This window comes from Hyla sarda, chromosome 4 (genome assembly GCF_029499605.1).
Source record: "Hyla sarda isolate aHylSar1 chromosome 4, aHylSar1.hap1, whole genome shotgun sequence".
NCBI lineage: Eukaryota > Metazoa > Chordata > Amphibia > Anura > Hylidae > Hyla > Hyla sarda.
The window spans coordinates 405,117,790-405,141,953 of NC_079192.1; the positions used below are offsets into that span (position 1 = coordinate 405,117,790).

Here is a 24,164-nt window from a genome sequence, read left to right on the forward strand (position 1 = left end):
GTCTATGTGATAGATTTGTAAAGGTATGGTCCGATCGCAGCTGGGCACAAGAAAGTCCAATAAAACGAACTGTCACTGGCTTCAATACATGTATCAGTGTTGTAATTGTTATGATCCAGCAAATGCCGCTGTGCCGTGTTCACATTGGATGTAAGTCTATAGATTGCATCTTTATCAGGCACTTTAGCATCATACGGACTTACATCCAATGTGAACACGGCACAGCGGCATTCTCTGGTTCAGATGAACTGGTCTAAACATCCGTCCTTTACCATTGGTCCGGTCCGAGTCTTTGGACTGTACAACTGACCTGCCAAGAGCGAACTATCCCCGCCGGGATTTCATCCACCACGAGGGACCCCCACAATATACCAACACTGCATCTGCTTGTCCATTACAGAGGGGGAGTACGGCCGGTACGTAACGCGCTACGCTAAGCGCACCCCTGGATCGGTGACAGCTCTAACATCGCTGCCTGTACCATCACCGCAGACCACTACAGCAGTACTCATCGGGTGTTCCCAGGATTTGGTGAGATCATAACAATTACAACACTGATACATGTATTGAAGCCAGTGACAGTTCGTTTTATTGGACTCTTTTTTTGTGCCCAGCTGCGATCGGACCATACCTTTACAAATCTATCACATAGACTGCCGTTACATTGAACTATCAGTTGCCGAACCATTGGATGCCGGACTATTAGATTGATGCTAATTTAGTATTTTCTAGAAATGTGAATAATGTTCTAAATGACATATTGTGTGAATATCCCCACTAGGGCCCAGTGGTGGTTTATTCCTATATTAGTGCCAAGATATATATTTCATCATATTTTTACATTGACATTTTAAATAAATTTTAATTTTATTACAATTTTGCAATTCTTGAATTATCATTATGCACCTTTTGTAGGTGAAATCTTAGAGGAGTGATTATATTACATATAATTTACCAATCTGTTAAACTTTCTGGAGCCAGTTGATATATAAAAAAAAAGTTTTTTCCTGGATAACCCCTTTAAATCCTGGACTGTTGGTGGGCCCTGAGGACTTGGCTGGGGACCTACTTGACCTCAAATCCCACCACTGCCCTCTGCTGTTTTCATACAGCATAGACGTCAAGAAGTTATCAGAATTCTGAATGCAGCTTTAGATGTGACTAGAGAATAGGTAGACGATAAGTATTTTTACACTGGATTTTGTGGAGCTTCAATGTAAAAAGTATTCCAGAGGCGGGGTCCACGGCCCCCTGGATCTGTAGTCTCTTCTGCTCGGCTGACACGCTTGCTTCACGCGCACTAATTCTTCTCTTGTCTTGTTTCTCACTTTTCTTGCAGCCGCTGCGAGCGCTTGCCTTGTTTTGACAATGAGTGCCAGAGCCAGCCCCTGAGAATTACCTATCACCACCTCTCATTCCCCACCAACATCCCAGTCCCCACCGACATTTTCCGCATGGGCCCATCCCATGCGCTCCCTGGCGATAACATCCAACTGTCCATTACCAGCGGGAACGAGAAGGGTTATTTCGTCACCAAAAATGTGAACTCCCACAGTGGCCTTGTGGCCGTCCAGCATCCAATCACAGAGCCCCAGGACTTCTTCCTAACTATCCAGATGGATCTCATTCGACATGGGACCTTGAACACGTTCATAGCCAAACTACATGTCTTTGTCACTGCAGAGCTTTGAAGCAATGTGCGCTCTGGGGCTCATCCTCAATACAGTTTGTTTTTATTTTTATTGTTTTAATTTTATTTTTTTTTAAATCTTGCTTTTTCTTAGATTCAATAAAGTTGACTTTGTTGCATGCGGTTGTTGTTGTGGTTTGGGAATACAAATAGTGGCTTTTAACATCTTAAAGGGGTACTCCGCCCCTAGACATCTTATCTCCTATCCGTCACGGCCAAGCCCCTCAATGCAAGTCTATGGGAGGGGGCGTGACGACAGTCACGCCCGCTCCCATAGGCTTGCATTGATGGGGCGTGGCCGTGATGTCACGAGGGGGCGTGGCCGTGATGTCACGAGCCTTCCGCCTCGCATCGCCAGTCATCCGGCTTTGAAGCAATGTGTGCTCTGGGGCTCATCCTCAATACAGTTTGTTTTTATTTTTATTGTTTTTATTTTTATTCTTTTTTATCTTGCTTTTTCTTAGATTCAATAAAGTTGACTTTGTTGCATGCGGTTGTTGGTGTGGTTTGGGAATACAAATAGTGGCTTTTAACATCTTAAAGGGGTACTCCGCCCCTAGACATCTTATCTCCTATCCGTCACGGCCAAGCCCCTCAATGCAAGTCTATGGGAGGGGGCGTGACGACAGTCACGCCCGCTCCCATAGGCTTGCATTGATGGGGCGTGGCCGTGATGTCACGAGGGGGCGTGGCCGTGATGTCACGAGCCTCCCGCCTCGCATCACCAGTCATCCGGCTTTGAAGCAATGTGCGCTCTGGGGCTCATCCTCAATACAGTTTGTTTTTATTTTTATTGTTTTTATTTTTATTCTTTTTTATCTTGCTTTTTCTTAGATTCAATAAAGTTGACTTTGTTGCATGCGGTTGTTGTTGTGGTTTGGGAATACAAATAGTGGCTTTTAACATCTTAAAGGGGTACTCCGCCCCTAGACATCTTATCTCCTATCCGTCACGGCCAAGCCCCTCAATGCAAGTCTATGGGAGGGGGCGTGACGACAGTCACGCCCGCTCCCATAGGCTTGCATTGATGGGGCGTGGCCGTGATGTCACGAGGGGGCGTGACCGTGATGTCACGAGCCTTCCGCCTCGCATCGCCAGTCATCCGGCTTTGAAGCAATGTGCGCTCTGGGGCTCATCCTCAATACAGTTTGTTTTTATTTTTATTGTTTTTATTTTTATTCTTTTTTATCTTGCTTTTTCTTAGATTCAATAAAGTTGACTTTGTTGCATGCGGTTGTTGTTGTGGTTTGGGAATACAAATAGTGGCTTTTAACATCTTAAAGGGGTACTCCGCCCCTAGACATCTTATCTCCTATCCGTCACGGCCAAGCCCCTCAATGCAAGTCTATGGGAGGGGGCGTGACGACAGTCACGCCCGCTCCCATAGGCTTGCATTGATGGGGCGTGGCCGTGATGTCACGAGGGGGCGTGACCGTGATGTCACGAGCCTCCCGCCTCGCATCGCCAGTCATCCGGCTTTGAAGCAATGTGCGCTCTGGGGCTCATCCTCGATACAGTTTGTTTTTATTTTTATTGTTTTTATTTTTTAAATCTTGCTTTTTCTTAGATTCAATAAAGTTGACTTTGTTGCATGTGGTTGTTGGTGTGGTTTGGGAATATGAATAGTGGCTTTTAACATCTTAAAGGGGTACTCCGCCCCTAGACATCTTATCCCCTATACATCACGGCCATGCCCCTCAATGCAAGTCTATGGGAGCAGGCATGATGACAGTCACGCCAGCTCCCATAGACTTGCATTGAGGGGCGTGGCCATGATGTCACTAGGGGGCATGGCCGTGACATCACGAGCCTCCCGCCCCACATCACCAGTCATCCGGCACGGAGCAAAGTTCATTCTGTGCACCGGAAGACTGGGGTGCCGCAGCTGAGATTGCAAGGGTCCCCAGCGGCGGGACCCCCCACGATCAGACATCTTATCCCCTATCCTTTGAATAGAGGATAAGATGTCTAGGGGTGGAGTACCCCTTTTAAGAAGTCCTTTCTCCTGACCTGTCTGTCTGTTAGTAAATACATCATCCTTGAAATACCAATTCTGGAACATTTTTACTTAGAACTCTGCATTGTGCGGTTCCTCTGCTATCCCTCCTGGAAATGTATGAACATTGACAATTGGGTGGGGCTATTCCCATTTGTCAGTGGAGTGTGCCCCTGCATACGGTTTAAAGGGGTACTCCGGTGGAAAACTTTTAAATCAACTGGTGCCAGAAAGTTATACAGATTGTAAATTACTTTTATTTAAAAAAAAAATCTTAATCCTTCCTGTACTTATTAGCTGCTGAATACTACAGAGGGAATTATTTTCTTTTTGGAACACAGAGCTCTCTGCTGACATCACTAGCACAGCGCTCTCTGCTGACATCTCTGTCCATTTTAGGAAATGTCCAGAGCAGCATATGTTTGCTATGGGGATTTTCTCCTACTCTGGACAGTTCTTAAAATGGACAGAGATGTCAGCAGAGAGCACTGTGGTCATGATGTCAGCAGAAAGCTCTGTGTTCCAAAAAGAAAATAATTTCCTCTGTAGTATTCAGCAGCTAATAAGTACTGGAAGGATTAAGATTTTTTAATAGAAGTAATTTACAAATCTGTTTAACTTTCTGGCACCAGTTGATTTAAAAAAAATAAAATATTTCCACCGGAGTACCCCTTTAAATAGTGTGGAAATGGTAACACCCAAATGTCAATGTATTCATACATTTCCAGGAGGAATACCAGAGGAATGACACAATATGGAATTTTAAGATTAGTTGTTTCAGAGACGGGTTGTGAGGCTATGTTAAAATACCATATTCCAGCTAATGAAAGTGAATGGGGTTGTGTTGGGACCCGAAGTGGATTTCTGCCGACAGTCGGACCGTGGTCATGGCCACTGGCAGGTCACCACGTAACCCTCATTCACTTTCTTGCTGCGCGTCACAGCCATCTTTGGCCAAAGTCACCACGTAGCCCTAATCTTATCCATATATTTCCAAGAAGAATGACGGAGGAATATGACAGTGCTGAGAAAAAATGCTCCAGGGATATTGGAAATACAAGTATTTACTAGATCAGATGTCAGGAAAGGTGACGGAGCCTTTCAATGGGGCTGTCTACTTTAGAAAACCCATTGTTGTATATAATAGAGGAGGACCTTCCTTTCGGGATCCTCATCTCTCAGCTAGAGTGGCTACAAAGAGTGTCTCTCGCTCTGGAGGACCTTTCCTTTTCTACAGTGTAATGCTTAGCTTCATCTGTGGAGGCGCTGCAGGGAAATGAAATACTTACTCCTAGGTTGAAAGTCTACCTGTCACTTAAAAAACTTTCTACATACCCTAGACTTATGTCAAAAATTTCGATCGGTCGGGGTCTGAGTGATCAGATCTCCACCGATCAGGAAAACGAGAAAGGATAAGATCACATGGCCACGCGCTTATCTCTCTTCTTGTGTGACGTGATTGAGACATGTTCCATAGACTTACATTGAGAGTATATCTTGATCACGTGACCCTGTGGACTTCTCCCAGCTTATTCTTCTGATCGATGGAGGTCTGAACACTCAGCCCCTCACCAATCAAAACTCCGGGACATGTTAAAGGGGTACCGTGCTGACAACTTATCCCCTATCTAAAGGATAGGGGATAAGTTGCCTGATTGCGCGGGGTCCCGCCGCTGGGGACCCCCGCGATCTCGCACACAGCACCCTGCTCTCATCAGGCCCCGGAGCGGATGAGAGCGGGGCCGGTGATCGTGACGTCACAGCTCCGCCCCCCCCCCCCCCCGTGTGACGTCACGCTCCGCCCCCTCAATGCAAGTCTATGGCAGGGGCGAGACAGCACCCCGCTCTCATCAGGCCCCGAGCGAACATCGCTCCGGGATCTGATGAATGCCGATCACGGGGCCGGGGTATCGTGATGTCACGGCTCCACCCCCATGTGACATCACGCTCCACCCCCTCAATGTAAGTCTATGGCAGCGGGCGAGATAGCTGTCTCGCCCCTGCCATGGACTTGCATTGAGGGGGCGGAGCGTGACGTCACACGGGGGGCGGAGCTGTGACATCACGATCACCGACCCCGCTCTCATCCGCTCCGGGGCCTACTGAGAGCGGGGTGCTGCATGTGAGATTGCGGGGTGCTGCATGTGAGATTGCGGGGTCCCCAGTGGCAGGACCCCGCACAATTAGGCAACTTATCCCCTATCCTTTAGATAGGGGCTAAATTGTCAGCACGGTAGTACCCCTTTAAAGGCTTTTCCAAGTGAAAAGGTCCAGTTAAAGGGGTATTCCAGGTTTATACATCTTATCCCCTATCCAAAGGATGTATGATCCAGATGTATGATCATTGTGGTCCCACCGCTGTGGACTCCCCGTGGCATTCTGTGTCGGGCGCTGCTTCCGAGACGGGTAATGCTCACGCTTCCTAGTAATGTCCCGCCATGACACGCCCCCTCCATTCACGGAGGGGGATAAGATGTATAAACCCGCAATACCCCTTTACCCACAGATGATAGTAGGCTAATGGCCAATCTGGGGTCTCCAATCACAACCAAATAAACCCTAAACCAACTAATGGAAAATGAATGGGGCTCAGTCCTTAGGACACGCCTACATGGTCTCTACTTCATCAGTGGGTTGGGCTCACATAGTCCTCTATGGATGGAGCTTATGTTTTATCCCATAGAATCGCCATACTGTTTTTAATACATTTCCTGTTAAAAATAGAAAATAAATGATCCATAAATATAAGTTCTTTTGTCATCGTCTTATGTAAAAAAAAAAATTATTATGTTGCAGTCCTGGTTTGGGAAAAGAAAGTTCTGGATTATCAGAATTCCTGGATTACTGCATGAAAGATTTAAGCAATTTTACAATATTAGGTTTGGGACCTATAGGATTGTTATGCTGCCCTCCTATGTTTTTAAAGATTTGACAATTTGTGCAAATATAAGGGGGTATATCATGGCGTGCTTAGGAATCAGTGCCCATCAGGAGTGTGGGAAAGTTGAGTAACAATTTATACAACTTATATTGGAGATATAATGATGGCCATTTTGATTGTCACCTAACTTTCAAGGAAATAGGGGTTACTTGGGGTAAGTTCACATTATGTACAGTTTTGATTTGTTTTCTTATTCAAAGTGAGTTTTTAAGAAATTTTTATTGTTTTAGTTGTTTTTAAGAAATGGCTGTTTTTTTACCTCTCAAGTAACCCTTTAAGTACCGTGTATTTATGGTGATCACTTGACCCAGTTACAGTAATAAATTGCATGGATGCAGATGTGCTGAATAAAACAGATGGAAATGTATCACTAGTGATGCATTATATGGGGAAAAAAATTTGAGAAAGGTCTAAAGAATTTTTTTTTGTGAGTGTCTACCTTTGGGACCTTCACCTGTCGGAAAAATGGAAGCCTAAAACTGGGGCAGTCATCTGTAGCAACCAATCAGGTTTTTGTTTTATTCTCCAAAGGGCCCCTGAAAAATTAGAGCGGGAATGGGATTGGTTGCTACGGGCAACTGCTCTACGTTACCTTTGCACCAGTTTTGATTAATCTTCCACAATGGTAACAATAAGAAGGCTACCAAGAAGTCCATGGATTGCCAGCAGTTTCACATAATGTAAACCTTGTGATTAAAGGGGCACTCCGCTGCTTAGCGTTTGGAACAAACTGTCCCGAATGCTGGAGCCGGTCCTGGAGCTCGTGATGTTATAGCCCTGTCAAAGATGGCTGCAGGTTAGGCCTTAAAATGTGCGTGACTGCTGCTGTATACTGCTGAGTATCGACACAAGAAATATACACCAGACAAAAAAGTTGGTATAAAACTCTTTCTCAGCAGGAAGCTCAGGAGCTGTTCCCAAGAGTTCTCTGAGTGTTCTCTTTATTACACGGAAGGACATTCGTTTTTACATTTGACAAAAAGGGGAGGTTAGTTATCACGTCAAAATCATCATGTTATATTTTGATTGGTTACTTGAGTATTGCGTCTGTATATATATTTGCATATTAAGCATTAATTTCCCTCTTGGCCATATTTTGTCTCTAAACTTCCAACTCCTCTTCTTATCTTACTTCTCTTGGCCTCCTCCCAAGGCCTTCATCTTAATCACGAGCAGATAGCAAGCTGGTATATAGGTTAAGGGTGGGTAATAAATATTTTTTTGCAGCATTAGCAATGGCATATAAGTATTAATATATTGATCGGCAGTCAGAATCATTTTAATCAATTTTTACAGCCCCCCCCCCCCCCACATCACGCCCCGCCCCCTCAATGCAAGTCTATGGAAGGGGGCATCTATGGGACGGGGCTATGACATCACAAGCTCCCGTGTTCGGAACAGTTTGTTCCAAACGCTGAACAGCGGAGTACCCCTTTAAGTTCTCTAGTCGCTGCGTACATAGAAGAGAGGGGCTCTCCATTGGAAAAATAAATATATGCCCCTATTATGATGCTGGGATAGAAGGGCTTGGTTTTGGTGGCTCTTTCCAAGACTCTTGGGCATATAACCCTCCACCCCATTACATTCGCTAAGAAAACATTTCTTCATTAAAAAAGAGTCCTGGACTGGTTTCCACTACTCAAGAGCAAAGAGAATAGGCCCAACCATTGGGCATGGTTGGGCACCCTCTCCCCAATGGCCACACATGCTGCTTCTATGGTACATACACCCTTGACAAGCAGAAGTGCCAGGCCATGTTGACATCATACTTTTAGTCTACATTCAGGGTATAGGCCAAGGAATGCTCCTGGCATGTCACCCAGTTGCCTTCAGGTGCTTAGATAAATGAAGTAATGGAGGACATGTTATGATGAGGGTTCCAAATGCTGAACAGTGGAGTACCCCTTTAAGTTCTCTAGTTGCTGCGTACATAGAAGAGAGGGGCTCTCCATTGGAAAAATAAATATATGCCCCAATTATGATGCTGGGATAGAAGGGCTTGGTTTTGGTGGCTCTTTCCAAGACTCTTGGGCATATAACCCTCCACCCCATTACATTCGCTAAGAAAACATTTCTTCATTAAAAAAGAGTCCTGGACTGGTTTCCACTACTCAAGAGCAAAGAGAATAGGCCCAACCATTGGGCATGGTTGGGCACCCTCTCCCCAATGGCCACACATGCTGCTTCTATGGTACATGCTACCTTTGACAAGCAGAAGTGTCAGGCCATGTTGACATCATACTTTTAGTCTACATTCAGGGTATAGGCCAAGGAATGCTCCTGACATGTCACCCAGTTGCCTTCAGGTGCTTAGATAAATGAAGTAATGGAGGACATGTTATGATGAGGGTTCAACAAAATCCCAAAAATACTGGGCACATGATCTTTCCAGTGCCCCTGGAAAATTTTGCAAGGGGCAAACATTTTTTTTTAAAGGAGGTGGAAGGTGTTCTGAGAGCATTGGCAACCGTGATGGAGACTGCAAAATGCAACCCACTCCATAATACTGACTTTCTGCATTCAATACATTCCACATTTTTACGTAGAATGCTTTATAAGTTAGGGATATGATACGTGATACAGGCTGCGACAGTAAATAGAATGTGGGCACTGGTCTGGCTGTAAATGTTATGGAGCACTCAGTGTGGCTAGCCATGTTACAGAGACAGGGGCCAGTGACTGGCTAACAATGTTGTGGGGCACAGTCTATGGTTAGCAACGTTATGGAGCATTAGCTATGGTTGACAATGTAGTGGGCTACTATTTTTATGTGAGGACTGACTATGGTTGACAATGTAAAGGGGCACAGACTACTGTTCAAAAAATTATAGGGCGATAACTGAGGTTGAGATTGATATGGAAACACAGGCTATGGTTGACAATGTTATTGGGCACAGTCTAAGGTTAAAGGGTACCTTTTAATATCATAGATTAATGTATGCAGAATAACTTTCCAATTGCATGTTATTAAAAAATATGCTCCTTTCTATTTAATTTTCCACTTTCAAAAAATGACCACTAGAGGTCTCCCTACCATTCCTGGCCGCAAGTCCTTTTTATAGATTTCAGACTCATGCTGGAGTCCTAAATCTCAGACTTCAGCTGGGACAAAGACAAGCTCAGCACTGCTCCCTGCCTGTCAATCAGACAGGCAGGAGCCAGCACTGTGCTCATAGCACAGCAGGGCATACTCCTGACTCTGCCTTACTGCATGCCCTCATTCATTTTACTATCTGAGCTCCAATCTTTCTTCTCTCTGCACATACAGTTGTAAACAGAGAGGAGGAGATTCAGATCTGAAAGCTGAGCTTGTCTGTGTCCCAGCTGCAGTCTGCAGTTTTTCAAGGTGGAAAATTAAATAGAAAGAAGCATATTTTTTAATAACATGCAATTGGAAAGTTATTCTGCATACATTAATCTATAATATATCAAAAGTTTTTTGTGATAAACGCTACCCTTTAACAATTAAGTTAAGGGCACTGACTGTAGTTGACATTATTATAGAGGAACTGGCTATGGCTGACAAGGTTATGGGTGAGAAGTGAATGCAACAGGCAAAGCTATGGAGGCACTGACTATGGTTGACAAAGTACTGCAAGATATAGTATACAGTATTTTACAAGTGACAATATTCTTTATTTTTTAGGACTCGAAGACCGCCCCTGTGTATATTATTATATAATATATATGTCTGACATTTCCTTCCATCACATTCTAGATATGAAAGAGCAGACAACAGTCGCTGTATTAAATCCTGCCGGCCGAGCAATTACAACTGCATTACAGATCCCGTCCACTCCATATCCAACACGGTCATCTCTCTGCCTACCTCCCGAGAATTCAGTCGTCCAGAAGGTAAGTGTTATGAAGACGGTCCTTGAGTATATTGGCCTGAAGAGTGAAGCTCATCTGCTTCTGTGTCCCTATGACAACACTTCCTGCCTGTACACTGGCTTTCTCTAGTTTACTTACAGTGGCATTTTTATGTAGTTATGGAAAACTAATACAGACAAAAATTTGTTGTTTTGCTCATAGCAGCCAATCAGATTTCATCTCTTGGGTGGTGTCAAGGCAATCTTTGGTAATGTTGCGCCATTGCATTACGCTGGGACACAACCTGGGGAAATGCCACTTGCCGAGTAATTGGAACCTGCGGGCTGGCAAGGCCTTGCAATGCCACAGATGGTCATGGTCAGGTGGCTCCATGGAGGCCCACAGATGAACCCATGTTCCATGGGCTGATCCAGGTGCATAGGGGCTGCCCTAGTAATGGTCTTGGTTCTCCTGGACACTCCCTGATATATGTGTCAGGCATATTGGAAACTGGGGTGCCATAAATTATTCTCCACCAAAGGTGGTGGTGGTGGGGGGGGGGATCTCACCAATTAACTCAAAAGGTCAAGGTTTAGATCTTTCAGCTACATGTATGACTAGGCCCAGCCTGAAACCCAGTGGGTCCTGGAGGGCAATTAGACTCCTCTAAAGATTAATCATCATTGGCTGTAGACTGTAGTTCAGCTTACGGCTTGAGATGTACCCCTTTGGTTGTGGCTGAAGTACTCTTGGTCTTTACCCAATACTTTGCTGGGGTCTTAGCTCCATGCAGGTTTCTGAGGCCGAGTCTAGAGAAGGGGTAACCAGGCTGCTCCAGACATCACCTGCCACTACTGGCCTGTGCGGCTAAAATATCCATTATTGAATTGGCAGTGTTCCTTGAGCACTATAGGGGTTATACAATAGGATGTGCAATATTGAATTTTTTTTCTATACCTGTGTAAAGGAGAGTGGAGACGGCACCACTAGTATAGGGTTAAACGGGGGTTCACTTCACAGCCGAAATGGGATATCAGTGTAGCAGCCAGAGAAACACTTTTTTAGAAGTCCTTTGGTGGTGCTAGGATATAAGGCAATGAAACGCCTAAAATATATGCAGTATATTAGACGAAAAAAGACATCCGCACTCACCACTGGATACGGGACTCGATGTTCCTATGTGGAGAAAGCCGGCGGACCGGGACTGCAGACGTGCGTGGGCGCTCAGAGGCTATCACCGGTAATTTTGCGTGGTATGCGCTTCTTCCGGCCGCTAGGCTGGAAGAAGCGCATACCGCGCGAAATTACCGTATTACTGTATGTTTGTATTACTTGGAACAAATGTTACCACATAAAAAGGAAAGGGGCTGCACAGGGCACCAACCAACCTAAGGGAAGCCCTAAGTAAACTTCTCTTCTACATTATCTGTTGTCTCTCCGCAGAGATTATCTTCCTCCGTGCAGTGACTCCTGCATACTCACCCGGCCCTCAACCAGACATTATATTTCATATCACTGAGGGAAATGTAAGAGACTCCTTCGACATCCAGAAACGTTATATGGATGGAACCATAGTTGGTAAGTACTCCTTATCTTCCACCAGGAAGGTTAAACATTTCCTACTAAAATCTATACAATACCCAGGTAAAGGTTTCTCGGTGATCAGTTGATCGCTGGAGGTTCTCAAATCTCTGCAAACAGCTGCAGCGGCCACTACTGGGGAAGTGTGGTATTACATGGCAGCCATTTAAAGTATCCATCCACCATGTAATTCACAGAAAAACCTGGTCTGCCAGGGTGGGATCAGCTTTTATTAAGCTTACAGAACTTTTAAGGTAACTAGAATGATTTTAGGAAAGTTAGGTGGCAACTTAACTGGAAGCTGTAATGGTGGTCATTATGGTTGTCATCCAGTGGTTGTCATATAAAAGCACCTAAGTAGCTTTATAGTTGTCAGTTTGGTTCAGCCATTTCTTATTTGTATCTGTTTCTGGGAAAGTCTGGTAAAACCTAATATGGTTGACAGTACAGCTCCCAAAGGCTTGTGGAGGCCCAAGAGAAATGTTCTTTTTTGCTATATTAAAGGAGTAGTCCAGTCTTGAGAAACATATCCCCTATGCTTAGGATAGGGGATAAGTTTCAGAGCGCGGGGGTCCCGGCTCTCCGGCCAGATAGCGTGTGTCGACAACCACACGAAGCCGAGCCGCCCTTCCTCAATACACGCTATGGCAGAGCTGGAGATTGCCGAAGGCAGTGCTCTGGCTCTGCCATAGAGTTGTATTAAGGGGGCATGTCAGCCACCACTTCCTGCGGTGGTCGACATGCCCCCTTCCCACGGACTGCCGGGGCGCTGTACGGGAGATCGCGGGAGGTTCCAGCGGTCGGACCCCTTGTGATCTGAAATTTATAAGTTTTTCAAGACTGGACTACTCCTTTAACATTCAGTCGTGATCCAGTTTTAACCATTAACCACCTTATACCTTCCTATAGAACTCTTCAGTGTCTTGTAATATTCTCATAATAGGTGGGGAATACAGGTCGTGACAGCTTCTTAAACCTTGCTCCAATAGCCTCCTCTTCGATCGGCCCACACAGGGGGAGGCATCTGTTTTCACCAGAAACATTCATAAACACAATTACCTGTGTGTGTGTGGGTGGGGGGGGGGGGGTAAAGTTCATGTTATGGCTACCCAGAGGAGGGAGAAATGTCCTTTCTTCTCAGCCAAAACAACATCTTGGCCTTTTAAGTAGGGCAAGTGCTGACAGCCAATTTTTAAGAAATGTCTCAGATCCTTATCGGGACCTCAAAGACAATGGAGGACTGGGGGCATAATTCTGTTTGGAATTCATTGGCCTATAAATAACCCAGAATCCTCTGCTGCTGTAGAATTATGAGAAGTCATGTGACCTCCAATAGTAATCATTAAAATTAATAATAGACTTCAAATGTTGTTAATCTGGAATCCATACGGCATTACAATATCTAGGGCAATGGTCTTCAACCTTTTCCTTGAAGGAAAAAATTTCAGGGTGACTCTGTCAGAACGCAAAGTTTGCACAATTGTACCGTGACTGTTGTGGTAAGTCACCGTAAAAAGCCAAACTTTAACTCCTATCTGATGCAACCGCCTGCTGCCATTTTTTACACCCCAATATCTATGTTTTTGTGCATTGCTCAATCACTTGGCCTTGTTTCCAAGATATGTCTTTCATCTGCTGCACCAAGATTTTTTGGCCAACTACTCAGAGTTGCACGTTTCTTTGGGCTTCTTCAGAAGAGGTTATACATCTTGAACCCTCAGGCTGCTTTCATGGGGTACTCTGCACCTAGACATGTTATCCCCTATCCAAAGGATAGGGGATGCGGCAGTTCCGCCGCTGGGGACCTCTGCGACCTTGGCTGCAGCTCCCCAGACATTCGGCGCATGGAGCAAAATTTGCTCCATGCCGGATGACTGGCGATGTGGGGCGGAGGCTCGTGACGTCACAGCCATGCCCCCTCAATGCAGGTCTATGGGAGGGGGCGTGACGTCCATTACGCCCCCTCCCATAGACTTGCATTGAGGGTGTGTGGCCGTGACATCATGAGCAGGGCATGGTCGTGACATTACTTGCATCCAGCGCTGCATCGGACACTCTAAACAAAAGCAGGGTGCAGCGGGGAGATCGTGGGGGTCCCCAGCGACGGGATCCCCGCGATCAGACATCTTATCCCCTATCCTTTGGATAGGGAATAAGATGTCTGGGGGCGAAGTACCCCTTTAAAATCACTGCTTTGTTGAAGCACTACCTGCTATCTTGTTGCTGTGCTCATTCTTGCCATGGTGTATGATCTGTGACATGAAACTATCTTCCACAACCTCACCTTTGAACGGACGTGGTCGCAGCCATTCAGTGCTGTACGTAGATTGTCGTTACTCACATCAGCCTCTGTCTCAAATGGGGCTCACAATGTACCTGATCTCTGTTAAGGCTTAAAGGTTGACCCAACATTAACATTTATCCCCTATGGACAGGGGGTCCAGGGTCCCCCTACTGCAATGGATTAGCTGAATGCTGTATTCAGTTATTTCTGGCAGCTACGATAGACAATCAATAGCGTGCTGGTTTGCATTCACCCCCCACAATCATACACTTATCCCCTATCCTGTGGATAAGTGTTAGGGGATAAATGTTTTTGGTGCAACCAACAATCCCCGGTCAATTTTAGGGCAAAATATATCAACTAACAACCCCCGGGGGTTCCCCCCGGCAAGGAAAGCCCTAAACTAAACACCCCCCTAAAATATACAATTCTATCTTTTCTAATTAAAATTGGGGTGAAAATCTAAACAAAACCTTTAAAAGTATCAGTCCGTGCCTATAGTTCGATTTCTCTCCAGAGGTCTCTCACACCGCAATGAGAATTAATGGCAATACCTAATAGAATGTATCTGTCTTATGCTACTAATAGCTTTTACTACAGACTGTCATTAAAATGGTGAACAGTCTCTGTCACGGCTTTGTCATGGTCTATAAGGCTTTTGACCGCATCCAATTAATGGCGCAAAATCCCCTTTAATAGGATTCCTAAAATGGTAGATCACAGGGCTGTTAGGACAACCTTACAGCAACATATATTACTCATTAGATCATGGAGATTTTTTGCATGCCTTTTTATGTGTCCAGCTTCTTTATTTGACTCACAAATCCCTCTGTTCTGCTGCTCACTTATTCTGACATCCACTGCTCAGAAAGGGGCGTGTCCAAGGCAAACATTGACCGTTATTCACAATGCATTCACTTCCTCCTTGAGTCTGCTGTGTCTCTTCATCCAATCACGATAAAAACCAGAAGTCCTCCAAAAACCAGCAGAGTAATGGAAGCGCTGAGACCAGGATGAAAGTAAGGATTCTTTATTCCCACAATGCAACGCATTTCGCGGAAGTGCTGAGACCAGGATAAAAGTAAGGATTCTTTATTCCCACAATGCAACGCGTTTCGCGGAAGTGCTGAGACCAGGATAAAAGTAAGGATTCTTTATTCCCACAATGCAACGCATTTCGCGGAAGTGCTGAGACCAGGATAAAAGTAAGGATTCTTCATTCCCACAATGCAACGCGTTTCGCGGAAGTGCTGAGACCAGGATAAAAGTAAGGATTCTTTTTTCCCACAATGCAAGGCGTAACGCAAGGCGTAACCAGCAGAGTAATGGAAGCGCTGAGACCAGGATAAAAGTAAGGATTCTTTATTCCCACAATGCAACGCGTTTCGCGGAAGTGCTGAGACCAGGATAAAAGTAAGGATTCTTTATTCCCACAATGCAACGCGTTTCGCGGAAGTGCTGAGACCAGGATAAAAGTAAGGATTCTTTTTTCCCACAATGCAAGGCGTAACGCAAGGCGTAACCAGCAGAGTAATGGAAGCGCTGAGACCAGGATAAAAGTAAGGATTCTTTATTCCCACAATGCAACGCGTTTCGCGGAAGTGCTGAGACCAGGATAAAAGTAAGGATTCTTTATTCCCACAATGCAACGCGTTTCGCGGAAGTGCTGAGACCAGGATAAAAGTAAGGATTCTTTTTTCCCACAATGCAAGGCGTAACGCAAGGCGTAACCAGCAGAGTAATGGAAGCGCTGAGACCAGGATAAAAGTAAGGATTCTTTATTCCCACAATGCAACGCGTTTTGCGGAAGTTCCGCGTAACGCGGAACTTCCGCAAAACGCGTTGCATTGTGGGAATAAAGAATCCTTACTTTTATCCTGGTCTCAGCGCTTCCATTACTCTGCTGGTTTTTGGAGGACTTCTGGTTTTTATCGTTATCTTTTGGTGCGGAGCAGCTGCAGAGACCTTCTTTTTATCTACACGCTCATATCCATGGTTGTACTTGGACAGGAGTGCAACCTTATCCGGTAAGCGCAATTGCGTTTGTCCTGCTGATCACAAGACCTTACACTACGGACACTACATCCATTTGTTTTTTCTTTATATTTGTACTACTTCATCCAATCACTGCAGGCTGCTCTGTAACCCCCTCCTCCCTGTTTTCAGCCATTCGAGAGATCCAGTAGCATTCGCAGTCTAGTAAAGAGCAGGAAGAGCCATACTTCTAGGGACTCATGTCTCACATCCTCTCAGCCTCCTTAGGCCATAAGATATCGACAGAAAAAACACATGGGATGAAGTGTTTTTTTAAATAATTCATAATTTAAGTTAAAATATCCAGAATTTTATGGAACTCCGCATTTAATTTAGACTTATCAGCGCCCTGTAAAGTCACCAGCCTCTGACACATTTATCACAACGTCCCTGGAAAGCGGCAGAAGAGTCTCTGGCCACAGAGCCGAGCGCCCGATGGAAGCCGTGCCAGATGTTTGATCCCAGAAGCATTAATGCCAGACGTTGTTAAACCTATTTAAGTTTGAGTGATTCCAGATAGCTGCTTTTTTGTCAGTTTAAAGAACTTTGGGTTTGCCCGGGGGCCAAAGCAGATGAATTCTGAAGCCATTTTACACACGCCAAACCCCAAAGATACGTATACGCCTCTGAGGTTAGTACTACTCCACATTGTGATCGTAATGCTTGTACCGGGCCCAAACCTCACTCCAATTTCGGTTCTAACTTCTGTACGTACAATGTGTTGCCGATGAACTTAGTGATGTCTGCATGGGTTTTGGCCTCCAGACTCAAATTCACTGAGGTTTTTTATCAACTGTGTCATATATATATAGAAAAATACCCAATCATCACTAGCAGTATGTACATAGGCACAGATTAATGGACTCATCTTTTCCTCTCTTCCTTATGAACTTAAAGGGGTACTCTGCCCCTAGTCATCTTATTCCCTATCCTTAGGATAGGGGATAAGATGTCTGATTATGGGGGGGGGGGGGGGGGGGGGGTTCGGCAACTGGCCGGAACCCCATGATCAGTGGCTGGAACCCCATGATCAGACATCTTATCCCCTATCCTCCAGGTGAAATGCATTGGGACTGTGGCATTTTCTGATCTATTTGGGCCTCATAATCTTAGGTCTACTATTGTTATACTGGGTGATTTGTTCTTTTGGTCAGGCTAGTGTGCCTCAGGCATCAGTGATTGATATGTATTATTGATCCTAAGTGGACTGATGTGACCTACCTTCACATATACTGGCTGTGGTAACCTGATAAATGAACTCTATTCCTGAAACCTGTGTATTGAGCTATATCATCATTGATATAAGTTTGAATTAAACTGCTTAATATGCAGAAATTTTATACACAGGTCCCTTGATGTGAATATAAATTTGTTTACTTTGTCACTTTGACTGGGGATTTTTATTTTTAGTAATTATTAAAAGTTATATTTTACATGTCACTGCTACAGTGATCCTTTTCTTGGAGGGGCAAGCTGTGCATAACTAGCTTGCCCCCTGACTGGTGAGCAGTTAAGGGGTTAAGAAATATACAGGCAAGGTTTTTAGCCCCCTCCCCCGCCTGTAAAAACTTGTTGGTAACTATAGTGGTATGTCCCATGGGTGGGGGGGAAGGAGTGCACCAATCAGGGGTTTAATAGTTTCCCGGGCTTTCAGGGGCCCTCCCCTGGGTATTTATAGCTGTGGTGCCTCCCTTCCCCCCTCAATCTGCCCCCGACCCGGAGTTTTGCCCTCCCTCCCTCCCTTTTTGTATCTCTGTTTATTGTAAGTCACAGCTTGGCGGTAAGAAGACGGTGAAAGCGGGGTCAACCCGGGGTAGACCTCCACACAGGACAGTGTGGCAGCACCTCTCGGGTTGGTAAGAAGCCAATCGGTGTCTTTGTTACAGTTAAATTGTTATTTATATAAGTAATTTTATAAATAAAGCTGTGGCCGATTCCCACCCACGGAAAAGTTTAATTGTTGTTGTGTCAGTTATTATTTAATTAATTATTGTAGTAAGGGGGAGGGGTAGTTATAGCCTGCTAGGAGGTAATTGGGTCTCTACAGTCTTACATTGCACACTGCAGTTTTTTTTATGTGTTTGTGGTAACCGGGTGTGATGAGGGCACATGTTGTTATTCTAGGGGCAGATGGGATTAACTCCTTGTATTCGTGACGCCAGGGTGTGGTTTATCCTCGATATCACCGAAGGTATACTGCTAGATCAATGGTTCCCAACTTTTTTTTGCTCGGGGAACCCCTCGGGGAAAAAAAATTCTGCGGGGTAACCATACCAATTTCGATGAGCAAAAAATAAAAAATAAATAGGGGGGGGGGGTTGTAAACAGCTGCAATGCACATCAATTTATCTGTTGGCTATGTAGATTACAGTGCTGCTTTATACAGCAACTCATAAGTGACATCTTCTAAAATCAGCGTCCTTCCCTTCTCTTCTCCGGGTCATCATAACAATTTCTTCCAGCCACAATTCTTCACCGTTTATCCTGCAAAACAAACCTATTAGACTCCACATCTTTCCTGCATCAGCCTCCAGATTCCCCTTTTACAAGTGAACAGGAATACAGGGGCGTATAGGTGTACATAGGTGACAAAGGGGTGTAGAATAGTGTACATGGGTGACAGAGGGGTGTAGAATAGTGTACATGGGTGACAGAGGGGTGTAGAATAGTGTACATGGGTGACAGAGGGGTGTAGAATAGTGTACATGGGTGACAGAGGGGTGTAGAATAGTGTACATGTGTGATAGGTGTATAAAGGAGAGCACATGGATGACAGAGGGGTGTAAAATAGTGTACATGAGTGACATAAGTAGAGGGTGACAGAGGGGTGTACATGGGTGTAGAAGAGTGTACTTGGGTGACAGGGAAGCTTAGGGGTGACAGAGGGGTGTACATGGGTAACAGGGGTGTGAGGAGTGTACATGGGGGACATGGGTGTTGAGGGGTGTACATGGCTGGCAGATGGGTGTAGAAGAGTGTACATGGATGACAGGGGGCATAGGGGTTGACAGAGGAGTGTACATGGGTGTAGAAGAGTGTACATGGGTGACAGGGAGACGTAGGCGTGACAGAGGGGTGTACATGGGTAACAGGGGTATTGGGGGTGTAGAGGAGTGTACAAGGGTGACAGATGGGTGTAGAAGAGTGTAAATGGGTGACAGAGAGGCGTAGGGGTGATAGAGGGGTGTACATGGGTAACAGGGGTATTGGGGGTGTAGAGGAGTGTGCATGGGAGACAGATGGGTGTAGAAGAGTGTAAACGGGTGACAGAGAGGCGTTGGGGGTGATAGAGGGGTGGACAGGAATGACAAGGAGGTAACAGAGGGGTGGACAGAGGGGTGGTGAACATGGATGACAGGGGCAGACAAGGTGGACATGGATGACAGGAAAGTGGACAAGAGTGAAAGGGGGTAATAGGGTGACAAAGGGGGGTGGACAGGGGTGACAGAGGGAAGAGGGTGCATTACCTTAATTAAGCTTAGCTGTTTTTCAATGTCCTACTGCAAGGGGCCGGGAAGATGGTCCTGGGGCCGGGAGGATGGATGGTCCTGGGGCCGGGAGGATGGATGGTCCTGGGGCTGGGAGGATGGTCCGGTGCACCATCCCCATTACATATATCCCCTTCCTGGCCTACTCGCCTGTGACTTACTCACAGGGGGAGGGGAACCCTGTGTGTGCAGTGCGCACGCACACCCAAGGTGCATGCAGGCTTCCCTTCCCCCCTGCACCGCCATGACTCACACAGGCTTGCAGGCCAGGGCGGGAGATTTAAAAAAAAAATTTTTTAATTGCCAGAGCGTTGTGGTATCCCAGGCAGGGCCTGATGGGGTTTCGGGGAACCCCGGTTGGGAATCACTGCGCTAGATCCTGGGCTAGGCACGGGGGGGGGCAATAATGACTCCAACGCCAAGTTACGGATAACGGTAGCTTTACTGAGGGTATACAGATGGTAAAGTCTATACAGTTCAGCCAGGGACCACGGAGGTGACCAGTGACTCAGAGACCACGCCCCCTCCCATAGACTTGCATTGAGGGGGCTTGGCATGAAAGCACGAGGGGCGTGGCCGTGACGGCATGACCCTCGCCACCTGTACCCAGCATACTAAACGAACGCCGGGTGCTGCACACAAATCGGAGGAAGAGTAGCAGCAGCAGAAATGTCTAGGGGCAGAGTACCCCTTTAACATCAGGCAATGTGTTTGTGTTTTATGGAGACACATTTTCACCTGTAACAAAACATCATGGCTTACTAGCTCTTCTCTCTTTTTCACTCAGGTGTTGTCCGTCAAATAAAGCCTATTGTGGGCCCATTCCACACCGTCCTGAAGCTGGAGATGAACTACGTCATGGGCGGAGTGGTATCTCACAAGAATGTCGTCAATGTCCACATATTTGTATCAGAATTCTGGTTCTAAGTGACCCCACAATCTTCTGTCTCCATCACTAATTCTATCCTGAGTTAATAAAGCTTCACATTGTAATATGTTCACCTTCTGGCCTGTTGGGTCGGGGGGCAGGTTATGACCCTCAAAGTCTTTTTTGACCCCCACCCTGATTAACAATTTCACCTAGAGAGACCACATCAGTATCTATACAGTTGATCCCCCTTGAGTTTTCCCTTTACATTCGGATATTGGAAATCAAAAATTTTGGGCAAATAATAGGCCTAATGGGTTTATTAGAATTTTTGGGTCAAGGAAGTTCTCAAACAGACATTAATGTGGATCAATACTGTACATGGTACATATATGAAAATTGTGACATTATGTTACATGGTTTATTAGGCCAAACCATTGGAGGAAACTGTTGAAAAACACTAAACACAGAAAATGCATGAAAAAAATGTAAAATACTCCAGTGCTTTTGCCCTTAATTAATCTCTTGCTATATTCCTCAGGGGTGGGGCTTAAAATCTTTTTTGTCCTACTGCAAACAGGGTAAAGGGAGAGGCTGCAGAAAGAGCGCATAACTAATCACCTGGGGCACATAGAGAAATATTTTTTTTCCACATTTCTTAGTTTAATTTATAATATGAGATTAAATATGATTAAAGGAAAGAGTTTTTCATTTTATGATATGTAATATATTACAGTAAAATCTCCCTTAGTGGACACCTCCCAATAGCTGACAGTTTTTTTATTCCCTGGCAGAGTCCCATAAGAGTTTATGTATTTGCACCCTCCATTAGTGGACGGGGACACACCCAACAGTGGAAAAAGCGCTCCCAATAGGGGACAACAAGGCGTATGTGCTGGCCCTATCTTAAACCCAAGGGGTTACAGCCAATATCCCAGTAAGGGGCCGGGGCTCCCCAGCACAGAAGCAGAAGATCGCTTTTTAAACAGTGGCCTCCTGCTTCTGTACTTCCACCATCCACATCATTGCCCCCCTGATCCCCACCCTGCCAAATCATCCCTCCCTTTATAACCCCCCTGTGCCACATCAGTTCCCCTTGATCCCCCCGTGCTATTTCATCCCCCTTTATCCCCCTGTGTCACTTTATTCCCCCTGTGCTCTTTGCCAAATCATTCCCTCTCACCCCTTGCGCCACATCACTTTTCCCCTTTCCTCTTCCCCCTGTTGTTCTTATTACCAGGCCAGCAGGCTCAGGTGCAGGGGCTCTCAGCGGGTTTGACGTTCTCCTGTCATCCTCTACACTGCACTCACTGAGAGACTGTAAGCAGCAGTGGCTGCGGGCACTGACTAGTGGGGCTCCTGATGTCACTCGTCAGTGCCCGCAGCCGTCACTGCTGCTCTCAGTAAGTGCAGCGTAGATGATATCAGTAGAAAGTCAAACACGTTGAGAGCCCCTGCACCAGAGACTGCTGGACAGGTAAGAAGAACAACAGGGGGAGGAGGGAAGGGGAAAAGAGATGTGGCACAAGGGGTAAGGGGGCAGGGGATGATTTGGCACAGGGGGAATAAAGTGCCATAGGGGGCTAAAGGGGGAATAAAATGGCACAGGGGGGAAGAAATGGCGCATGCGGTGGTAAAGAGGGGGTGATGAATTTGCACAAAGGGTAATAAAGGGAAATGTAATGGTACAGGGGGGGATTAAGAGGAGATGATTTTGCACAGGGTAATAAAGTGGCATAGGGTATAAAGGGGGAATGAAATGGCACAAAAGGGTTCAAAGAGGGAAGAATAAAGTGGCATTGGAGGGATCAAGAGGGGGAATTAAACATCACTGGGAGATTCTACTGTAATATGGCTTTTTATCATGTTTTATAGGAAATTACACTCTGGAGTGAGTAAAGTACAGTATTCGGTTATTTAAAAACATTTTTGAGTCTCAATAGCTGACCCTATTTTTTCCCCATGAATGTCCGCTATGGGGAGATTGTACTGTACAATTATAAGTAAGTTTACAAAAAGTATATAAATCAATCTTCTCTATATGTCCCAGGATAAAAGTCATGTGCTCTTTTTGCTCATTATCCTGCAGCCTCCCACTCTACTCTGTTTACAGTAGGACAATAAAGATTGTTAAGCCCCACCCCTGAGGAACATAGCATGAGATTTAGTATTTCTTTTTGTTTCTGAATCATCCCGAAAATACTGCAGACTGTCAAACAGTGGAAGCAAGATTATCTCCTGATTAGTATTTCTTTGAGAATTTTTAAAAGTTCCACACAAACAAACAACCCAAGTTTCCCCTTACCAGGTCATATTTTGATTTTATAGGTAAAGCTTACCTTGTTTTGGGCATTATTTTAAGGAAGATAAAAACTGCACCCTAAAGAAAGTGACTTTATCCACATTGGCAGTGGATGCCCCCAGACAGACCTCCTCATTGTATGTAAGGCCTTTTTAAATGGGATGAGGAGACTGAAAATAATCCCATCTTCACAAATGGTGGCACATTCTTAATGTTTGTTGAGCGTTAACATGATGACCAATTTTGACTCTATAGCTTTTTTTCCATTAATACTTTTAAAAAAAGTATTGGCTTATATTTTCCTTAAAAACGTCCCATTCTTGTTTTTTAGGCTGTGTCTGGATTTGCAGCTCAACTTCATTCATTTGAATGGGGATGAACTGTACTACCCATCAACATGTATGGAAAGAAATGTCGCATTTTACTCATACGAGGCTGACCTATTGAGCTTAATGGACTGGCTGGTGTCTGTTAGTGACAACATTTGGTCTATTTCCCCAAATGCATACTTGTTCTGGCGGGAAATGGACTACATGTGACTCCTTAGGAGAATATATTAGAACTATCCAGGTTTAGAAAAACAGATCTGATTTCTTCCAAAACCAGCACCACCTTTATCTTCAGGTTGTAGGCAGTATTGCAGATCAGTTTTATTGAACTGAATGGAGCAAAGTTGTTGTACCACACACAACCTGAGGATGGGTCTGGGGCTGTTTTTGGAAGAAATTAGCTCTGTTTTTCTATTACTGGAAATTGCCTAACCAGAATGTCATTTCCTTGCTGCCTGTGACGGGAAATGCGGCAAATGAATAAAAAAAAAAAATGATAACAAAAAGTTGCCTAACTGCTCATTGCTGGACTGGACAGCCCCTTTAAAGGGGTACTCCGCCCCTAGACATCTTATCCCCTACCCAAAGGATAGGGGATAAGACGTCTGATAGCGGGGGTCCCGATGCTGGGGACCCCTGCGATCTCGGCTGCGGCACCCCAGACATCCGGTGCACGGAGTGAACTTTGCTCCATGCCAGATGACTGGCGATGCGGGGCGGAGGCTGCTCGTGACGTCAAGGTCACGCCCCGCTCGTGACGTCACGGCCATGCCCCCTCAATGCAAGTCTACGGGAGGGGGCGTGACTACCGTCACGCCCCCTACTGTAGACTTGCATT

General features: G+C 45.4%; 1 protein-coding gene across 2 annotated transcripts in view; it reads left to right on the top strand.

Annotated features, from left to right (window-relative positions):
• Positions 1–21,930, top strand: part of FBLN1 (fibulin 1) — an 87,013-nt gene extending 65,083 nt beyond the window's left edge. Inside the window, exons 15-17 of one of the 2 annotated variants that reach the window (XM_056517500.1) lie at positions 10,346–10,482; positions 11,884–12,018; positions 20,615–21,930. In XM_056517500.1, the coding sequence (XP_056373475.1) occupies positions 10,346–10,482; positions 11,884–12,018; positions 20,615–20,754 (412 nt within the window). In that variant the 3' untranslated portion in view covers positions 20,755–21,930. Of the gene's footprint in view, positions 1–1,339; positions 2,920–10,345; positions 10,483–11,883; positions 12,019–20,614 lie in introns of those variants that run through there. The other variant, XM_056517501.1, reaches the window with a different exon arrangement.
• Positions 21,931–24,164: the final 2,234 nt, after the last annotated feature.